Below are 16407 nucleotides of genomic sequence, written 5' to 3' on the forward strand. Positions count from 1 at the left end.
ATAGAGTACAAAAGCAAGGATGTTATTGTTAAACCCGTATAAAACACTGCTTCAGCCTCAACTGGAGTATTGGGGAGGGATGGTTGAGAGGAGATTTAATAGAAGTCTTCAAAATCATGAGGCGACTGAGCAGAGTAGATAAGAACAAAATGTTCCCATTGGTGGAAAGATCGAGAACCAGAGGGCACAGATTTAAGCTAATTGGCAAAAGAAGCAATGGCAACATGAATAAAAATGTTTTTACACAGAGAGTGGTTCGGATCGGAGTGTGGTGGAGGCGGTTTTAATCATGGTAATCAAAATGGAATCGGACAATTATTTGAAAACAATGAGTGCGATTCTCCTAGCCCGCATATTGGGGGACCCACTGGGCATAATAAGAGAAGAATTCCAGGCACCTTTTGATGGCCCTGGAACAATGAGGGAAAGGGAGTTGTAAGAGTGACCATCAATTCACTCGGTACACAATTGGAAGTAAACTGTGGTTTTAATAGTCTTACAACTGAGCCTGCCTGTGACCAGAAGAACTGAGGGAAGACTCACACAGCTGCAGCACTTTATACTTCCGGTAGTGGTCGGGCCATGGGTGGAGCCATGAACGGAGCCAAGGGAAGAGCCCAATACAAGCTCCTCATCTCCCCCTATGGGCAGAGCCGCGCAACGGCTCACAGACAGAGCCCACAAGGACACAATACCATACAATACAATACAGTGTGAATTACATTCACCACAGCGGCCACTGGCAGCGGCCCCCCGGTGATTCTCTGGCCCGCAATGGGCCGAGTGGCCGCCCGTTTACGGCCAGTCCAGCCAGCGTAAATTACAACAGGTACTTACCGGCGGGACCTGGTTCCGCAGGCGGCAGGGGAATCTGGCCCCGGGAGGTACCCCCACGGTGGCCTGGCCCGCAATTGGGGCCCAGCGACCCGGGGGCGGGCCTGTGCCGTGAGGGCATTCTATTCTTCTGCGTTGGCCGCTGTAACAGTCTCTATGAACCCCGTGCACATGCGCTGAGATGACACCAGCACATGCTGGCGCTCCCGCGCATGTGCTAACTCGCGCCAGCCGGCGGAGGCACTTTGGCGGCAGTTGGTGTGGCGCCAAGCCCTTCCGCGCCAGCCGATGCGACTCAAACCACTCCGGCGCCGGCCTAGCCCCTGAAGGTGCAGAGAATTCCGCACCTTTGGGGTGGCCGGAGTGGTTCACGCCACTCCTTTGCGCTGGAGTTGCCCTCCGGTTCATGGAGAATCCCGCCCCTGGTTCGTAAAATCTTGCTGCTTCATCTCCCTTTACAGCTATGTCATTGGTACTGATAGAAACCTCAACCACAGGCTATATACACTCCCCCTTCAGGGGGCTCTGCAGCTACCCAGTGGCATCTTTGAGCTTGGTAACCAGGTGGCAACACACCATCCTGGAATCATGTATGTGGTCACAGGAACGCTATTCCCTATTGAATTTCCTATCATTATTCCTTTTCCTGACCTTCCTCTTTGCTTATCTAGCTGAGCCAGCTGTGATACCATGGCATTGGCTCTTGGTGTACTCTACTTTACCAGTATTCAGAACCAGGTAGAGAGTAAAATCCATTGAGTGGAGCTCCTAAAATGCCTACCTGGCTCTCCTTGACTGATTGAAAATCACCCAATTCCCTCTCTACGTGTGCACTCTTAAGATGTGAGTGGCATGTTCTATTAATGTAGCTCTCAGCTACCTGGATGCACTGCACCAATACCAAAGCCTGGAGCCGGATTGCTTCCAGCTACGGTCAGCTGGAAACAGGAAAACTATCCTGAAGTTCTCACATCACACAGGGTGTGCTTTCAATGGGACTGAAGTGCCCTGTTGTGTCTCTATTTGTTGGAACTTCTAGCTGGACTTATCAGAAATTAACTTTTCCTTGATCTGGACAGAACAATTCAATCAACCCCATCCCATGAAACATGATTTCGCTTTCGGTGCTTTTTACCTCTCACCCGGACACTCATGCCCCTTCATCGCCAGAGTCTCAAATTTTGGAACTAATTAATCTGCTTCTAAAAACACACAGTCCATAAATCCTTAACTCATATACTTTCTTTAAAACTCTCAGGTTGCTGTTGCCCCCTCTATGTGGATTTTGTTATCACATTTTGAATTTCTGCTTGGTTCAGTCTGTTCTGCTCCATTGTATACAGTCACTGATCTCTTGGCTGCTTTTATGATCTATAGGCCCAATTTACTAACCTATCTACGCTCCTTAAGATGCATATAGATTTCCCCAGTTAACCACACTTCCTATTTTTATTTTAACTGTAAGTTCTAGCATCATATTCCCATTCTCAAAAACAGTCTTGTTATGTTATGAGGAAAGCAATGCCCCCAACACCCCCCTGGGCAACATCAGAGCTTCTATGTCTCTCCAAGGAAATGAATACTCATTCACCACAAATATCTTCTGTCATTTCAATGTTATCACACTCCCTATGAATTTAACAAGCCTTATATACTGTAGTCAATCCGCTTATGAAAGTCCATCCACATAACATGCCTTTGTCTCCTCATTAAACACCCTTACATTTGTCAGATGGAACTTTACTTTTACAAAAGCTTTTTGGAGAATGAGCCTGTGCCTGCAGGTGAACATTAAATGTGAAATCTAGGGCAGCACGGTGGTGCAGTGGTTAGCACTGCTGCCTCATGGCACCTAGGTCCCAGGTTCGATCCCGGTTCTGGGTCACTGTCCGTGTGGAGTTTGCACATTCTCCCCGTGTTTGTTTTGGTTTTGCCCACACAACCCAAATATGTGCAGGGTAGGTGGATTGGCCACGCTAAATTGCTCCTTAATTGGAAAACAATGAATTGGATACTCTAAATTTAATAAAAAAAGGAAAAATGTGAAATCTAGATATTTACCATTGCTGCAATTAACCCACCTCATCTATAATTCCCTAGTTTATTCATTAATAAACAAACGTTCTATCATCAACTCTCCAGGCATCTGACCCAACATCCAAACCAAAGGAATTTGAAAGATTTTGATCAGATCCTGATTGACTTAATATTCCTAGATAGATGGAAACTGAGTGGGTCATGAGCGCCGCTGGCTAGGCCAGATTTATTTCCCATTCTGGATTGCCCGAGAAAAAAAGTGATGGTGAGCCACCTTCTTAAACCGCTGCAGATCATGTGGTGTAGGTACACCCACAGTGCTGTTAGGAAAGGAATGCCAGGATTTTCACCCAGCAACAGTGAAGGAATGGTGATATATTTCTCAAGTCAGGATAGTGGAGGAGTTGGAGGGGGAATTGGGGATGGTGTTCCCATATACCTGTGCATAGCATAGATAGCAGCACTGCTGACATTGTGCTCCTCACATCTAGACCATTTGGTAGGGTTAGGACCAGATAACACAGGCACACAATATATTTCTTGCAGATTCTCTTTATTGGAAGTTCCATTCCATGGTTGGTGCTGTTGACATATCAAAAACTAATTAATTATTTCCATTCAATCTAGCACAGGTCCTGAGTCAGTTACCCATTTGTGCTGTAATTCCTGACTGCAGTCAAGTAATTGTTCACTTTTCCCTTGGTGTAGATTCTTACAATGGGAAGAGGCTGAACCTGCCACAGGTACAAATACTTCAAAAGGATACAATAGAATCACACAAAGCAAACCAGAAACATGAAAAACAACAGTTACCAAGAATAGAGGTTGGATAATGATGGCAGAGTGGGTGGAGTCAATTAACATTTTCTCACTACTCTGGCCGAACACACACAAAAAAAAGAAATTCCATCTATTTAACAGCCGGATTGAGAGGCGGTTGCGGTTGTTTTTGAAGCTGCTCCTTGTTGAACTGTACAGGAGTACACCTTCCCACTGCTCCAATCTGTGCCAGGGACTGTCAGGTAGCTGCTGAGACTGAAGCTGTTGTCCGAGTTCCGCGATGCCACACTGGTTTGTACATCACTGCTCGTCGGGCTCCCATCGACTGTCCAGCTGACCGCAGCAAAGCCCATGGACAGTTTGCTGACCAGGCAAACTAACGTGCCGGCTCCTTTAGTGGATATCTCATTGGCTGAAGGTCCAAGCAGTTTTACTGAAGGGTCAGGGAGTTGCCGAGCTGCAATCAGAATCAGGGAACACATGATTGTATCAAGTTAGAGAAAAACACAAAAAAAAAGCCACAATTTTTTGATACAAAATTTATTTTAGGACCCTCCTGCTGACTCTGGATTAGAGCGTGTCTCACTGAAGGTGCTCCACCTCCAGCTCCCAGGTCCTATCCCCAGTCTGTGTTGAATTGGCTGCTGTCGGTGGAGTCATCAGGAATGCTTCACTTGACCCCAGTTCGGGAGAGAAGTGACCAAAATCCAATGATCATTTTATCTGATCTTATATTTCAAGTTGAAAATCTACCCCAGCAGGTGAGGCAGGTTTTGATACGGAGACACTGATGGGTTTCACACACACACACACACACACAGTTGGTATTGCCATGCAATGTGCTCAAACCCGGTGCACATTTTTGTTTTCATTCACCCTTTCCCACACCACCCATCACTATCCCCCCTGCTGTACCCCCCTTGTCATGGGAAGAAGAAAACACACTCTCCATGGTCCAAATGAGGGCGCCAGGTTTGTGATCCCGAGCTCTCCAGAGCAGTAAGTGACAAGGCCACAAATGATCGGTGATGATGCCCCATTAATACATAAACCTACTGTTGGGAGAAGAGTCTGAAAATCTAACATCCACTTTCCCCCCCCCTCCCTTCCTACCCTATGGAAGGCTCTGTAGTTGTAGGTGTGAGGAGAGGACAGGACTATTAACAGGTAAATGGGACACTAACTCAATTAATTCAGGAGGAACAGTCAACTGGGTTGGGAGGGTTCAAAGCTGAATGGAAGATTCTGAATATCCAAGTGTACATTGTTAGAAATAAGAAGTTAGGGCAGCACGGTGGCCTAGTGGTTAGCACAACCGCCTCACGGCGCTGAGGTCCCAGGTTCGATCCCGGCTCTGGGTCACTGTCCGTGTGGAGTTTGCACATTCTCCCCGTGTCTGCGTGGGTTTCGCCCCCACAACCCAAAAAAAATGTGCAGAGTAGGTGGATTGGCCATGCTAAATTGCCCCTTAATTGGAAAAAATAATTGGGTAATCTAAATTTTAAAAAAAAAGAAATAAGAAGTTGCAAAGTGTTCTCCAAAAGAAAAATCTCAGAGTGCTGATTGATGAGAGGCTGCTGAGAATGTACACGATGCAGCAACACTGACCCACCGACACAACAACAGCAATTTACAGTGAGTCAGTGGTGAGAGGACTGGTCTGAGTGCTAGAACTTAAAACATCAGCACAAACCATCAGAGTCCATTTACAGATTGATTCTGGTCCACATGCCTCGGGTTGTATTCACCCCAGAGCCTGAGTTCCAGACTCCAAATGTGTAGCAATGAGAATCAGAGCAACAAGGCTCAAAAAAGGAGCAACAATGAGAGCAATAGATTCAAGGTAGGGAGAGGAAGTTGTGGACTGTGATCTTTTGAATGGAGACTGAAGAAAGAGTCCCTGAGATGATATGAAGCTGTTTAAGATACCAGATCCAAACAGTTTCTGGCCAAGTAACTAGTGCAGGAAGTGAAGGTTTCTCCTGGGAGGAAGTGTATGTTGGGGAAGTGAGGGTCTGTTTCAACTCTAATATCACATTTGATATGATCCCATTCTTTAAAAACAAAGCTGAAGAAATGTAGAAGACCCCAGAGTTTAAATTCCTAAGTTCTGTTTATCTGCCACTTTTCACACGACATGGGTTTTTAAATCAAGCTTCTCTGAGCAATCAGTTTTTTGGAGAAAGTGATTGAAGCTGTTGGGTGTCTTTACACATTTTATTGGTTAAAGCGTACATCAATGGTGGAGCCACAATTAAACGTCCAGGCTTGGGCCCCACAGAGGGTTTTACAGTTTATTTGTAACAGGCATTTGGGGATTGGCTGAAGATGCCTCATTATGCCTTTTAGGATGACCAGGAACAGCAGCAATGTCAATGAATATAGTCAGTAATTCTGAATGAACTGCAGTCATTAGATTTACTAAATGCTGCAGAGATGTGAAAGGTTCAGGTTCAGATCAGTAAAATGTGCATCAGAGTTTGGATTCACAATTCAAATCAGAATTTGGACGGGTTGAGGATGGCAATGAATGACTTGAGTAATGAACTCTGATATCCATGGCATTAAGCAGATCCAGAACCAGGGATCCTGAGCAATCTTATTGGGTAGAAGGATATCACAGTACCGAAGAAGCACGAATATCAATATTTACAGTACGTCCTTAACATACATTGAACGGAAGCGTGTTTACTTGTTGAGCTGAACCCTACATGCCCCATAATATTCCTCTTTAAAGCATGAAGGATAGAAATGGCAGGATTCGGGAACCATGGAATAAAAGGGAAATTGTAAGCTTAGTCAAAAGGAAAAAAGAATCATACAATAGGTTTAGGCATCTAAAAACTGACGAAGACCTTAAGGAGTACAGTGAAAGTAGGAAGGAACTTAAACGTGGAATTAGGAGGGCTAAAAGGAGCCATGAAATGTCTTTAGCAAACATGGTCAAGGGGAATCCCAAGGCTTTTTCTGCATATATTAGGAGCAAGAGGGTAGCAAGAGAAAAGTAGGCCGACTCAAGGATAATGGAGGGAAGTTATGCGTGGAACCACAGGAAATGGATGAAATCCTTAATGAGTACTTTGTATTGATATTCACCAGGGAGAAGAACAACATGACGAATGTTGAGGTGAGGGATAGGTGTATAAACGCTCTTGAGAATGTCAATATCAAAAGGAGGAAGTGTTGAGTATCCCAAATTACATTAAGGTAGACAAGTCCCCAGAGCCAGATGGGATCTATCCCAGGTTACTGCGGCAGGCAAGGGGAGAAATAGCTGGGGCCTTAACAGATATCTTTACATCCTCTTTGACTACAGGCAAGGGCCAGAGGATAGCCAATGTTATTCCCTTGTTTAAGAAAGGAAGCAGGGATAATCCAGCAAATTATAGGCCCATGAGCTGGACATCAGTGGTGGGGAAACTTTTGGGAAAGATACTGAGAGATAGGATACATGCATATTGGAGGTAAATGGACTAGGTAATGACAGGCAGCATAGTTTTGTACAAGGAAGGTCATGTCTCACCAACTTGATTGAGTTTTTGAAGAGGTGACAAAGAAAATTGATGAAAGAAGGGCTGGGTATGTAGTTTATATGGACTTTAGTAAGGCATTTGACAAGGTCCCACATGGCAGACTGGTACAAAAACTAAAATCACATGGGTTTTGGGGTGGGTTGGCTGGATGGATACAGAACTGGCTTGGTTATAGAAGACAGAGAAACAGTAGAAGGTTGTTTTCCAGAATGGAGACCTGTAGCTAATGGTGTTCCACAGGGATCAATGCTGGGGCCTCTGTTGTTTGTAGTATATATAAATGACCTGGAGGAAAATATGTGTGGTTAGATTAGTAAGTTTGCGAATGACACAAAGATTGGCGGAGTTGCTGCCGAGAATACAACAGAATATAGATAGACTGGAGACTTGGGCACAGAAATGGTAGATGGAGTTTAATCCGAACAAATGCAAGGAGATGCATTTTGGAAGTTTAAATCTAGGTATGAATTATAATGTAGTGGCAGAACCCTTAGGAACATTAACATACAGTGGAATCTGGGCTTGTAGGTCCACAGTTCCCTAAAAGTGGCAACACAGGTGGCCAAGGTGATTAAGAAGACATGTGGCACGCTTGCCTTCATCAGCCGGGGCATTGAGTACAGGAGCTGGGAAATCATGTTGCAGCTGTATAAAACCTGGGATAAAAGCAAATTACTGCGGATGCTGGAATCTGAAACAAAAGAGAAAATGCTGGAAAATCTCAGCAGGTCTGGTAGCATCTGTAGGGAGAGAAAAGAGCTAATGTTTCGAGTCCAATGACTCTTGTCAAAGCTGGTTAGCTTGCTGGTTGCAGCTATACAAAACATTGGTTAGGCCGCAATTGGAGTATTGTGTGCAGTTCTGGTCACTACATTATCAGGAGGACGTGAAAGGTTTGGAGAGAGTGTAAAGAAGATTCACCAGAGTGTTGCCTTCTCTCAAGGGTGTTGGCTATGAGGTGAGGTTGAATAAATTAGGATTGTCATGGAAAGACGGAGGCTGAGGGGGACCTGATAGAGGTCTATATAATTGAGAGGCATAGACGGAATGGATAGTCAGAGTTTTTTCTAAGGGTGAAAGTATCAATTACAAGGGGGCACAGGTTCAAGGTGAGAGGGGGAAAGTTTAAGGGAGATGTGCAGGGTAAGTTTTTCAAGCAGAGAGTGGTGGTTGCCTGAAATGCACAACCACAGGATGCGGTGGAAATAGCCACATTTAAGAGGCATCTGGATGGGTACATGAAAAGGGAGGAGCTAGAGGGAGATGAACCGAGTAAGGGCAGAAGTTTTTTTTCAAAGTTAGGGCATCATGTTTGGCACAGGCTGGGAGGGCCAGAGGGCTTGTTCCTGTGTTGTACCTTTCTTTGTTCTTTAAACCAATATTGTGGAGAATAAAGCTAACTGGTTGTTGATCTCGGATCTCACTGCCGTGTTTTCCTGAGTAGCAATGAATTTACTTCAAAAGTAATAAAAACAGTGTGAAACACTTGCATATGCCAATATTGATAAATAAATGTAGTTCCTTCCCAATGTATCTAATTATGTAAAACATTCCCACCGTTCTTATTTAAGGTAGCTCATTTATAGAGGGGGCGGGGGGGGGGGTGGTCACAGTTTAGCCCTTTCCCCACTGTTCTTCAGTCAGGTTTGGGAACTCAGCAATTATCCAAAACCACTGCCTAACCAACAAAAAAAATTGCTCACAGGGAATTGAAATGATTGAAGCTCCAATTATGATTAAATGACTCAATTAAGAAGAATACAGTACGAATAACGAGAGCAGCAGCTATTCAGTCAGAATTGAAGCATTAACTAAATTGGCAGAGATAGAATCACAGGATTGGATATGGAGGATGTTTCAACTGGAATCAGAAGTTTTACTGACAAATGATAGTCCAACAAGTAGATATTAGAGTTTAAATTAATTAATTTCTAATCTTCAAAATCCACACAGCAAGTTTCTTCAGGAGGGAGTTTCCAGCCACTTACCTGCAACAAAGAGTTTGGTCCCTTGGCCAAACACCCACACAGTGTGATGTTCCAGGGTTCAGTCCATACAGTTACCCCGGATCCTGGAATCAGACTGAAAACAAGCTCAGATTCTCCACTCCAGCATTATTCAGGCTTCCTGTATTCCCAGAGTTCCTGCTGGTGAGGGACAATAAGGAATAAACTCACAGCAACATCCACACACTGATAGTAAAATATCATCAACACCCAATACTGGGCAGTGAGATTCAGAATGTTATTAACAATTAAATGATAGCAATTGGAAAATATTGTATGAAGTACATTATCAAACTGTGTAATGAGATCAAAACACGGCAAAGATTTATCAGAAAGAAGGATGTTAATTGTATACTATTTGCTGCTACCCGTTTTTATTTTACCTTCTGTCAATGTGACACATAAGTACTGCTCGAGGAAACCCACTTTCCACAGTAATAGACGGCGGCATCATTCACCTCCACGTTCTTTATGATTGGCTGGTAAATGTTGTGGCCGCTGTTGGCTTTCGATGTGAAATGGTCGCTGCTAAACCCAGAACCATAGCTCGGGGCACTGATGGAATATTGATAGAAGAGGATCCATTGAGGAGTTGATCCCGGTGTCTGCCTGTGGTGATATAACCACTGTAGATATGTGTACTTACAGTAGGGGGATGTATGGCTGTACCCGTAATACAGGTTCCTCCGGTAAGCCCCTGCCGGCTAGCTCCGCCCACAGGGAGCTTGTGTATAAATATGCGTGTGAGTTACTCAGACCCTAGTCTACAGTTATAGCCGGAGGAATAGCATCACACAGCAATAAAGCCTCGATTGTACTTGTCTCGCGTCTTTGAGTGCAATTGTTAGCGCCACAATTTATTGCTGTGCGATTTTCCGTTCACCATGATCATCAGAATTAAGCAACGGCTGCTGGAAGGGGCCGCCCTCGACCTCGCGGCCACAATGACTCTGGCGCTTACCATGATGGCCGCCTCCCGTAGTGCGCGATCTTACTCCGCTAGCTGCTCGGCCCACCCACCCTACCCCTCGTGGACCCCGCAACCGCCCCCCCCCCCCAGCAGCCGCCCCTGCGCACTACGCCTGCGCTGCTCGCCGCACTGCGCTCCCTGGGGGTCCCCACTGTTACTTCTGTGGTCAGCAGAAGCACCCCCGCCAACACTGTCCGGCCCGCACCGCGACCTGCAGAGCTTGTGGCAAGAAAGGCCACTTTGCAGCGGTGTGTCAGTCCCGGACGGTTGCCGCTATCGCGCCCCCGTTCCCCTCGCCTCAGCTGATCGCTCAATGGGCCCTGCCGTCCGCTTCCCTGACCCCACATGCGATCAGTGGGTGCCGCCATCTTTCGCCGCCCCCGCCACGTGCGCTCCATGGGCGCCGTCATTTTCATCCCCCACCGCATGTGCATTCCATGGGCGCCGCCCTTTTGTCCCGACCCCACAACGTGCGCTCCATGAGCGCAGCCATTTTGTCCGCCGCCATCTTCTCCCACACAGATACTCCAGATGCCGCCATTTTGTCCTCCCCAGGACGGGGCCACGGGACGCGGGTCACTACCGCTCCTCGTCGGACTCATCTGATTCGACCGCCGATCGCCCGCTACTCGCCTCCGTTACGCTCGACCAGTTGCGTCCTCGCAACCTGGCACCCTCTTCCTCATCGGTGCTGGTCAACGGCCACGTGACCTCCTGCCTTATCAACTCCGGGAGCACCGAGAGCTTCGTCCACCCGGAAACGGTAAGGCGCTATTCCCTTGCTGTCCATCCCACCAACCGGCAGATCTCTCTCGCCTCCGTGTCCCACTCTGTCCCGATCCGGGGTTTCTGCCTGGTTAAACTTACTGTACAGGGCGTGGAATTCGACCGTTTCCGTCTGTACATTCTCCCCAACCTCTGCGCATCACTCTTACTAGGCCTGGATTTCCAGTGCAATCTCCAGAGCCTCACCCTCAAATTCGGCGGACCCCTAGCTCCCCTCACCGTTTGCGGCCTCGCGACCCTCAAGGTCGAGCCTCCCTCACTCTTTGCCAATCTGACTGCAGATTGCAAGCCTGTCGCCACCAGGAGCAGACGGTACAGCACCCAGGACAAGGCCTTCATCAGTTCCGAAGTCCAGTGACTGCTTCGGGAGGGTATCATCGAGGCCAGCAACAGCCCTTGGAGAGCCCAGGTGGTAGTGGTTAAGACCGGGGAGAAGCACAGGATGGTCGTGGACTACAGCCAGACCATCAACCGGTACACGCAGCTCGACACATACCCCCTCCCCCGCATTTCTGATATGGTCAATCAGATTGCACAGTACCGGGTCTTCTCTACTATTGACCTGCAATCCGCCTACCACCAGCTACCCATCCGTAAATTGGACCGTCCTTACACTGCCTTCGAGGCAGATGGTCGTCTGTACCAATTTCTTAGGGTTCCCTTCGGCGTCACAAATGGAGTCTCGGTATTTCAACGAGAAATGGACAGAATGGTTGACCGGTACGGACTGCAGACCACCTTCCCGTACCTCGACAATGTCACCATCTGCCACCATGACCAGCAGGACCATGACGCCAACCTTTATAAATTCCTCCACACCGCATCTCTCCTTAATCTCACATACAACAAGGAGAAGTGCGTGTTCCGCACAGACCGCATAGCCATGCTCGGCTACGTAGTCCAAAACGGACTACTGGGGACCGATCCCGACCGCATGCGCCCCCTCATGGAGCTTCCACTCCCCCACTGCCCCAAGGCCCTCAAACGCTGCCTTGGGTTCTTTTCTTATTACACCCAGTGGGTCCCACAATACGCAAACAAGGCCCGCCCGCTTATCCAGTCCACACATTTTCCCCTCTCGGCCGAGGCACAACAGGCCTTCGCCTGCATTTTTCTGACATGCCAGGGCGGGGATGCACGCAGTAGACGAGACACTGCCTTTCCAAGTAGAAAGCGACGCTTCAGATTTCGCACTTGCCGCCACGCCGAATCAGGCAGGCAGACCCGTGGCATTCTTTTTATGCACCCTCCACGCCTCCGTAATTCGACATTCCTCTGTTGAAAAGGAGGCCCAGGCAATCATTGAAGTGGTGCGGCACTGGAGGCATTACCTGGCCGGCAGGAGATTCACTCTCCTCACTGATCAACGGTCGGTAGCCTTCATGTTCAACAACACGCAGCGGGGCAAGATCAAGAATGACAAATTCTTGCGGTGGAGAATCGAGCTCTCCACCTTTAACTATGAGATCCTGTATCGCCCCGGCAAGCTCAACGAGCCCCCAGACGCCCTCTCCCGAGGTACATGTGCCAGCGCACAAGTGAACCAGCTCCGTGCCTTGCACGAGAGCCTTTGCCATCCGGGAGTCACTCGCTTGTACCAGCTAATCAAAGCCCGCAATCTGCCCTACTCCGTCGAGGAAGTACGGACAGTCACCAGAGACTGCCAGGTCTGTGCCGAGTGCAAGCCTCACTTCTACCGGCCAGATCGCGGGAGTCTGGTGAAAGCGTCCCGCCCCTTTGAACGCCTCAGCGTGGACTTCAAAGGACTTCCCCTCCACCGACCGCAACACCTACATCCTTAGCGTGGTTGATGAATTTTCTAGGTTCCCCTTCACCATCCCATGCCCGGATATGACGTCTGCCACAGTCATCAAGGCCCTGGATTCCATATTCGCTCTGTTCGGTTTCCCCGACTCCATCCACAGTGACAGGGGATCCTCGTTCATGAGCGATGAGCTGCGTCATTTCCTGCTCAGCCGAGGTATCGCCTCCAGCAGGACGACCAGCTACAACCCTCGGGGAAACGGGCAGGTAGAGAGGGAGATCGGGACGGTATGGAGGGCCGTCCAGCTGGGCCTACGGTCCAGGAACCTCCCAGCCGCTCGCTGGCAACAGGTCCTCCCTGACGAGCTCCATTCCATTCGGTCACTACAGTGCACCGCAACTAACAGTACACCCCATGAACGTGTTTTTGCCTTCCCTAGGAAGTCTACATCCGGGGTCTCGCTCCTGACGTGGCTCACGACTCCAGGCCCAGTCCTTCTCCGTAGGCATGTCCGGCACCACAAGGCGGAACCCCTGGTGGATAAAGTACGGCTTCTCCACGCCAACCCTCAATATGCCTACGTGGAGTTCCCCGACGGCCGCCAGGACACAGTCTCGCTCCGGGACCTGGCTCAGGTGCCGATCCCATGCCCACGCCCCTTTCCCCCCCCCGCACCACCCTCCTGTTCTCCGGCACCCCCCTATTCATCCCCACCAGGTCCATCCCTCGTCCCCCTGCCCACACTAGAGGACACGGAAAATTTCGGCTCGCTCTCGGAGTCACCCCGCCAGCAGCCAGCACCAACACCACCAGCACCTGCACCGACGTCGCCACCTGTAACCTGCTAAGCGGATGGATTCTTGGTTTTCTTTGTTTGAACCCTTTTGTACATACTTCATCCTTTGTATTATAGTTACACGTCACCCCCGCCGGACTCATTTTTACAGGGGGTGAATGTGGTATTAACCACTGTAGATATGTGTACTTGCAGTAGTGGGATGTATGGCTGTACCTGGAATACAGGTTCCTCCGGTAAGCCCCTTCCGGCTAGCTCCGCCCACAGGGAGCTTGTGTATAAATATGCGGATGAGTCACTCAGACCCTAGTCTACAGTTGCAGCCGGAGGAATAGCATCACACAGCAATAAAGCCTCGATTGTACTTGTCTCGCGTCTTTGAGTGCAATTGTTACGCCACACTGCTTGTACCAGCTCACAACATAGCCATCATCCGCTCCAATGTTACAGTCCAGTGTGGCCATGTTTCCCGGTGTCACAGTCAGGTCTGGAGGCTGAGTCAGAGTCTGAGACTGTCCATCTGTAAAAGAGCAGAGATTAAACATTAGAAATTGACTGTTTAAAAGTGATTCCGAGACCTCCACTGCTGCTGCGGGAGGAGCAGAGTTCAGTGTTTGTACTTACAGCCCAGCCACAGCGCCAGAGAGCAGAAAAAACACAACATCCGCATCATTGCTGCCAGTGAGCTTGCTGCCTCCTTCAGTGAGTGTATCTGTACCAGACTGTGGCAGCAGCTGCCCATTGAACCCAGTTATAGAGCCATTCAGACCAGGAAAGAACCCCATGCAAATTAGAGAATTCACACTCACGAATCAGAGCAAGGACATGACCCCCCGCCAATCAGCGATACAAACACAGATTGAGAGACAGGAACGTCACTAATTTCCATTCAAACCCAAGAAACTGAATCCTCGGGAATGTCCCACTTTCCGCTCTTTCAGATGCTTGTTTATTCTGTTCGGCATTGAGTTTAAATTAAAACAAGAACTCTGTTATACCACATCCTGGGCATCTCTCTTGTGTTGAGGTTCTTTCTAGAGTGCTGACATCTTTTAAATTGGATTTCTAAACACTTCTACATCACACGTTGGTTTGGCTGACGTTACAGGCAGCTTTCTACCAGAGAAACAATCTGAAACATTCTCTACAATGACAAACTCTTCATCTCACACTTACTGTGTGACGCCTGCACAGACACAAGAGTGAATGAACCCTTCAGTTAGCGTTCAGATAATCTGGGCATGTGGATATTGACACTGCTTCAGCAGTGAATGATCACATTCAACAGGAAAGGGGCTGGAGTATAATTAATTACCAATGTGCTGACTGACCTGTCACCTATCATATTCTAGCCTTCTATCAGTCAACAATAGACTATCAAACTATCAATATTCTACGAACTGTTAACTACATTTTATTATCTGAGTCAGTTTTTTTCACTGAATCAGAACATTGAGAGTGACCCTAAGAATGTGGAACTCACTAACACAGGGAGCAGGTGAAGCAAATAGTATGGGAACATTTAGATGAGGAAAGGTGGGAGGAGGCTGGAATATACCATAAACACCAGCACGGTCCAGTTGGGCTGAATGGCCTGTTTCTCTGCCATGCTGGGGGACATGGCCTAGATTCAAGCTATTTGTAGCTTTTAGAAATCCACGCCCAAAATCAAATTGTTTTGAGACTTGTTGGCTCTTGTTGGATGAAGTAAAGGAAGTTATACTGAGTTGCACATTCATATTGCTGCGCTCAGCATATCATTGAAAGTAAACTCTGAGAGAGTGTGAATCTAGAGCGGCAAGGTAGCACAGTGCTTGGCACTTCTGCCTCACAGCAACATAGATGTGCCGATTAGGTGAATTGGTCATGTTAACTTGCCTCTTCGTGTCCCAAGGTGTTCAGGTTAGATGGGGTTCCAGGCTAGGGCAGGGTGTGGGCCTAGGTTGCTGTTCTTTCAGCGTGTCGGTGCAGACTCAATGGGTCAAATGGCCTCCTTCTGCACTGTAGGGATTCTCTGATTCTATGATACAGCATAAAACATACATGTAACCTGTGTAAGTATGTAATTCACCTCACTTAAATATTGAAGGGGTTTTGGTGAAGCGAAACTGCATTAAGATGGCAGCTTCACCCAATTAGATTAAATATGACTTTATGCAGCTCAAACCAGTTTCCCTCAGTGGGTGAAACTAGCAAACACCTGGTGTTCCAGCAGGAATTGTGCAATATTATTTTAAGAAGAGGGACTGTCCAGAACAGTCAAACCCTCCAGATTGGTTTCTGATACCAACATTACACAAATATCTTGGTTTCTGTTCCATCTGACATGTTTCTTTAAGTATCTGTCAGACACTCGTTGTTTAACAGGGTCTTGTCTCCAGTACAGTGGGGAGTCTGAGCAAGGTCAATATTAACAAGAATTGCTCCCATATTTCTGCCATGATTGTTGCTTGGGTTACTGCACCCAACAGTTCTATTCACTGAACATCACATGAAACAGTTTAACTCTGTGTGACATTGGCCTCTTGATCAAAGTCACAGGAGGAAAGTTCTTTCAGATATACAAAGACCTTCAGACTTCTGATGTTGGCCATGAGTTGAATCGTCAAACGAAAGGTAGCTCTCATCTAGGAACTTCAGATTAAACTTTTCATCTCCACCAAAGCGGCACAAAAAGGACGTAAAGTTCCCCAAATAACCCCCCATTCACTGCATACAATACCTTCATTTCAATGTCATCCATTTTATATCCCTGACAAGGTAAAATGATCCAATGTGTCATTTTATTCTTTCACTGGGTGAAATTTAGCTCATTTTTCGGTAGCTGCTGCCATTCAGGAGCTGAAGGTGCCGGCAGCAATCAATCGCATTGCCCCAGTGACCATTCCTTGTTTTATTTG

At 47.6% G+C, this 16407-nt stretch overlaps 1 protein-coding gene across 1 annotated transcript; it reads right to left on the reverse strand.

The window, feature by feature from the left end:
- Window positions 1-3741: 3741 nt before the first annotated feature.
- Window positions 3742-14251, reverse strand: LOC119952885 (immunoglobulin lambda-1 light chain-like). The gene is made up of 5 exons (XM_038776502.1): window positions 14132-14251; window positions 13913-14027; window positions 9599-9799; window positions 9173-9213; window positions 3742-4108 (listed from the first exon to the last, which is right to left on the reverse strand). Exons 1-5 carry the CDS (start codon window positions 14247-14249, stop codon window positions 3786-3788), a joined length of 798 nt encoding a protein of 265 aa, XP_038632430.1. The 5' UTR covers window positions 14250-14251; the 3' UTR covers window positions 3742-3785.
- Between the last annotated feature and the right edge of the window lie 2156 nt (window positions 14252-16407).

This window comes from Scyliorhinus canicula, chromosome 18, assembly GCF_902713615.1.
Source record: "Scyliorhinus canicula chromosome 18, sScyCan1.1, whole genome shotgun sequence".
Classification (NCBI taxonomy): Eukaryota; Metazoa; Chordata; class Chondrichthyes; order Carcharhiniformes; family Scyliorhinidae; genus Scyliorhinus; species Scyliorhinus canicula.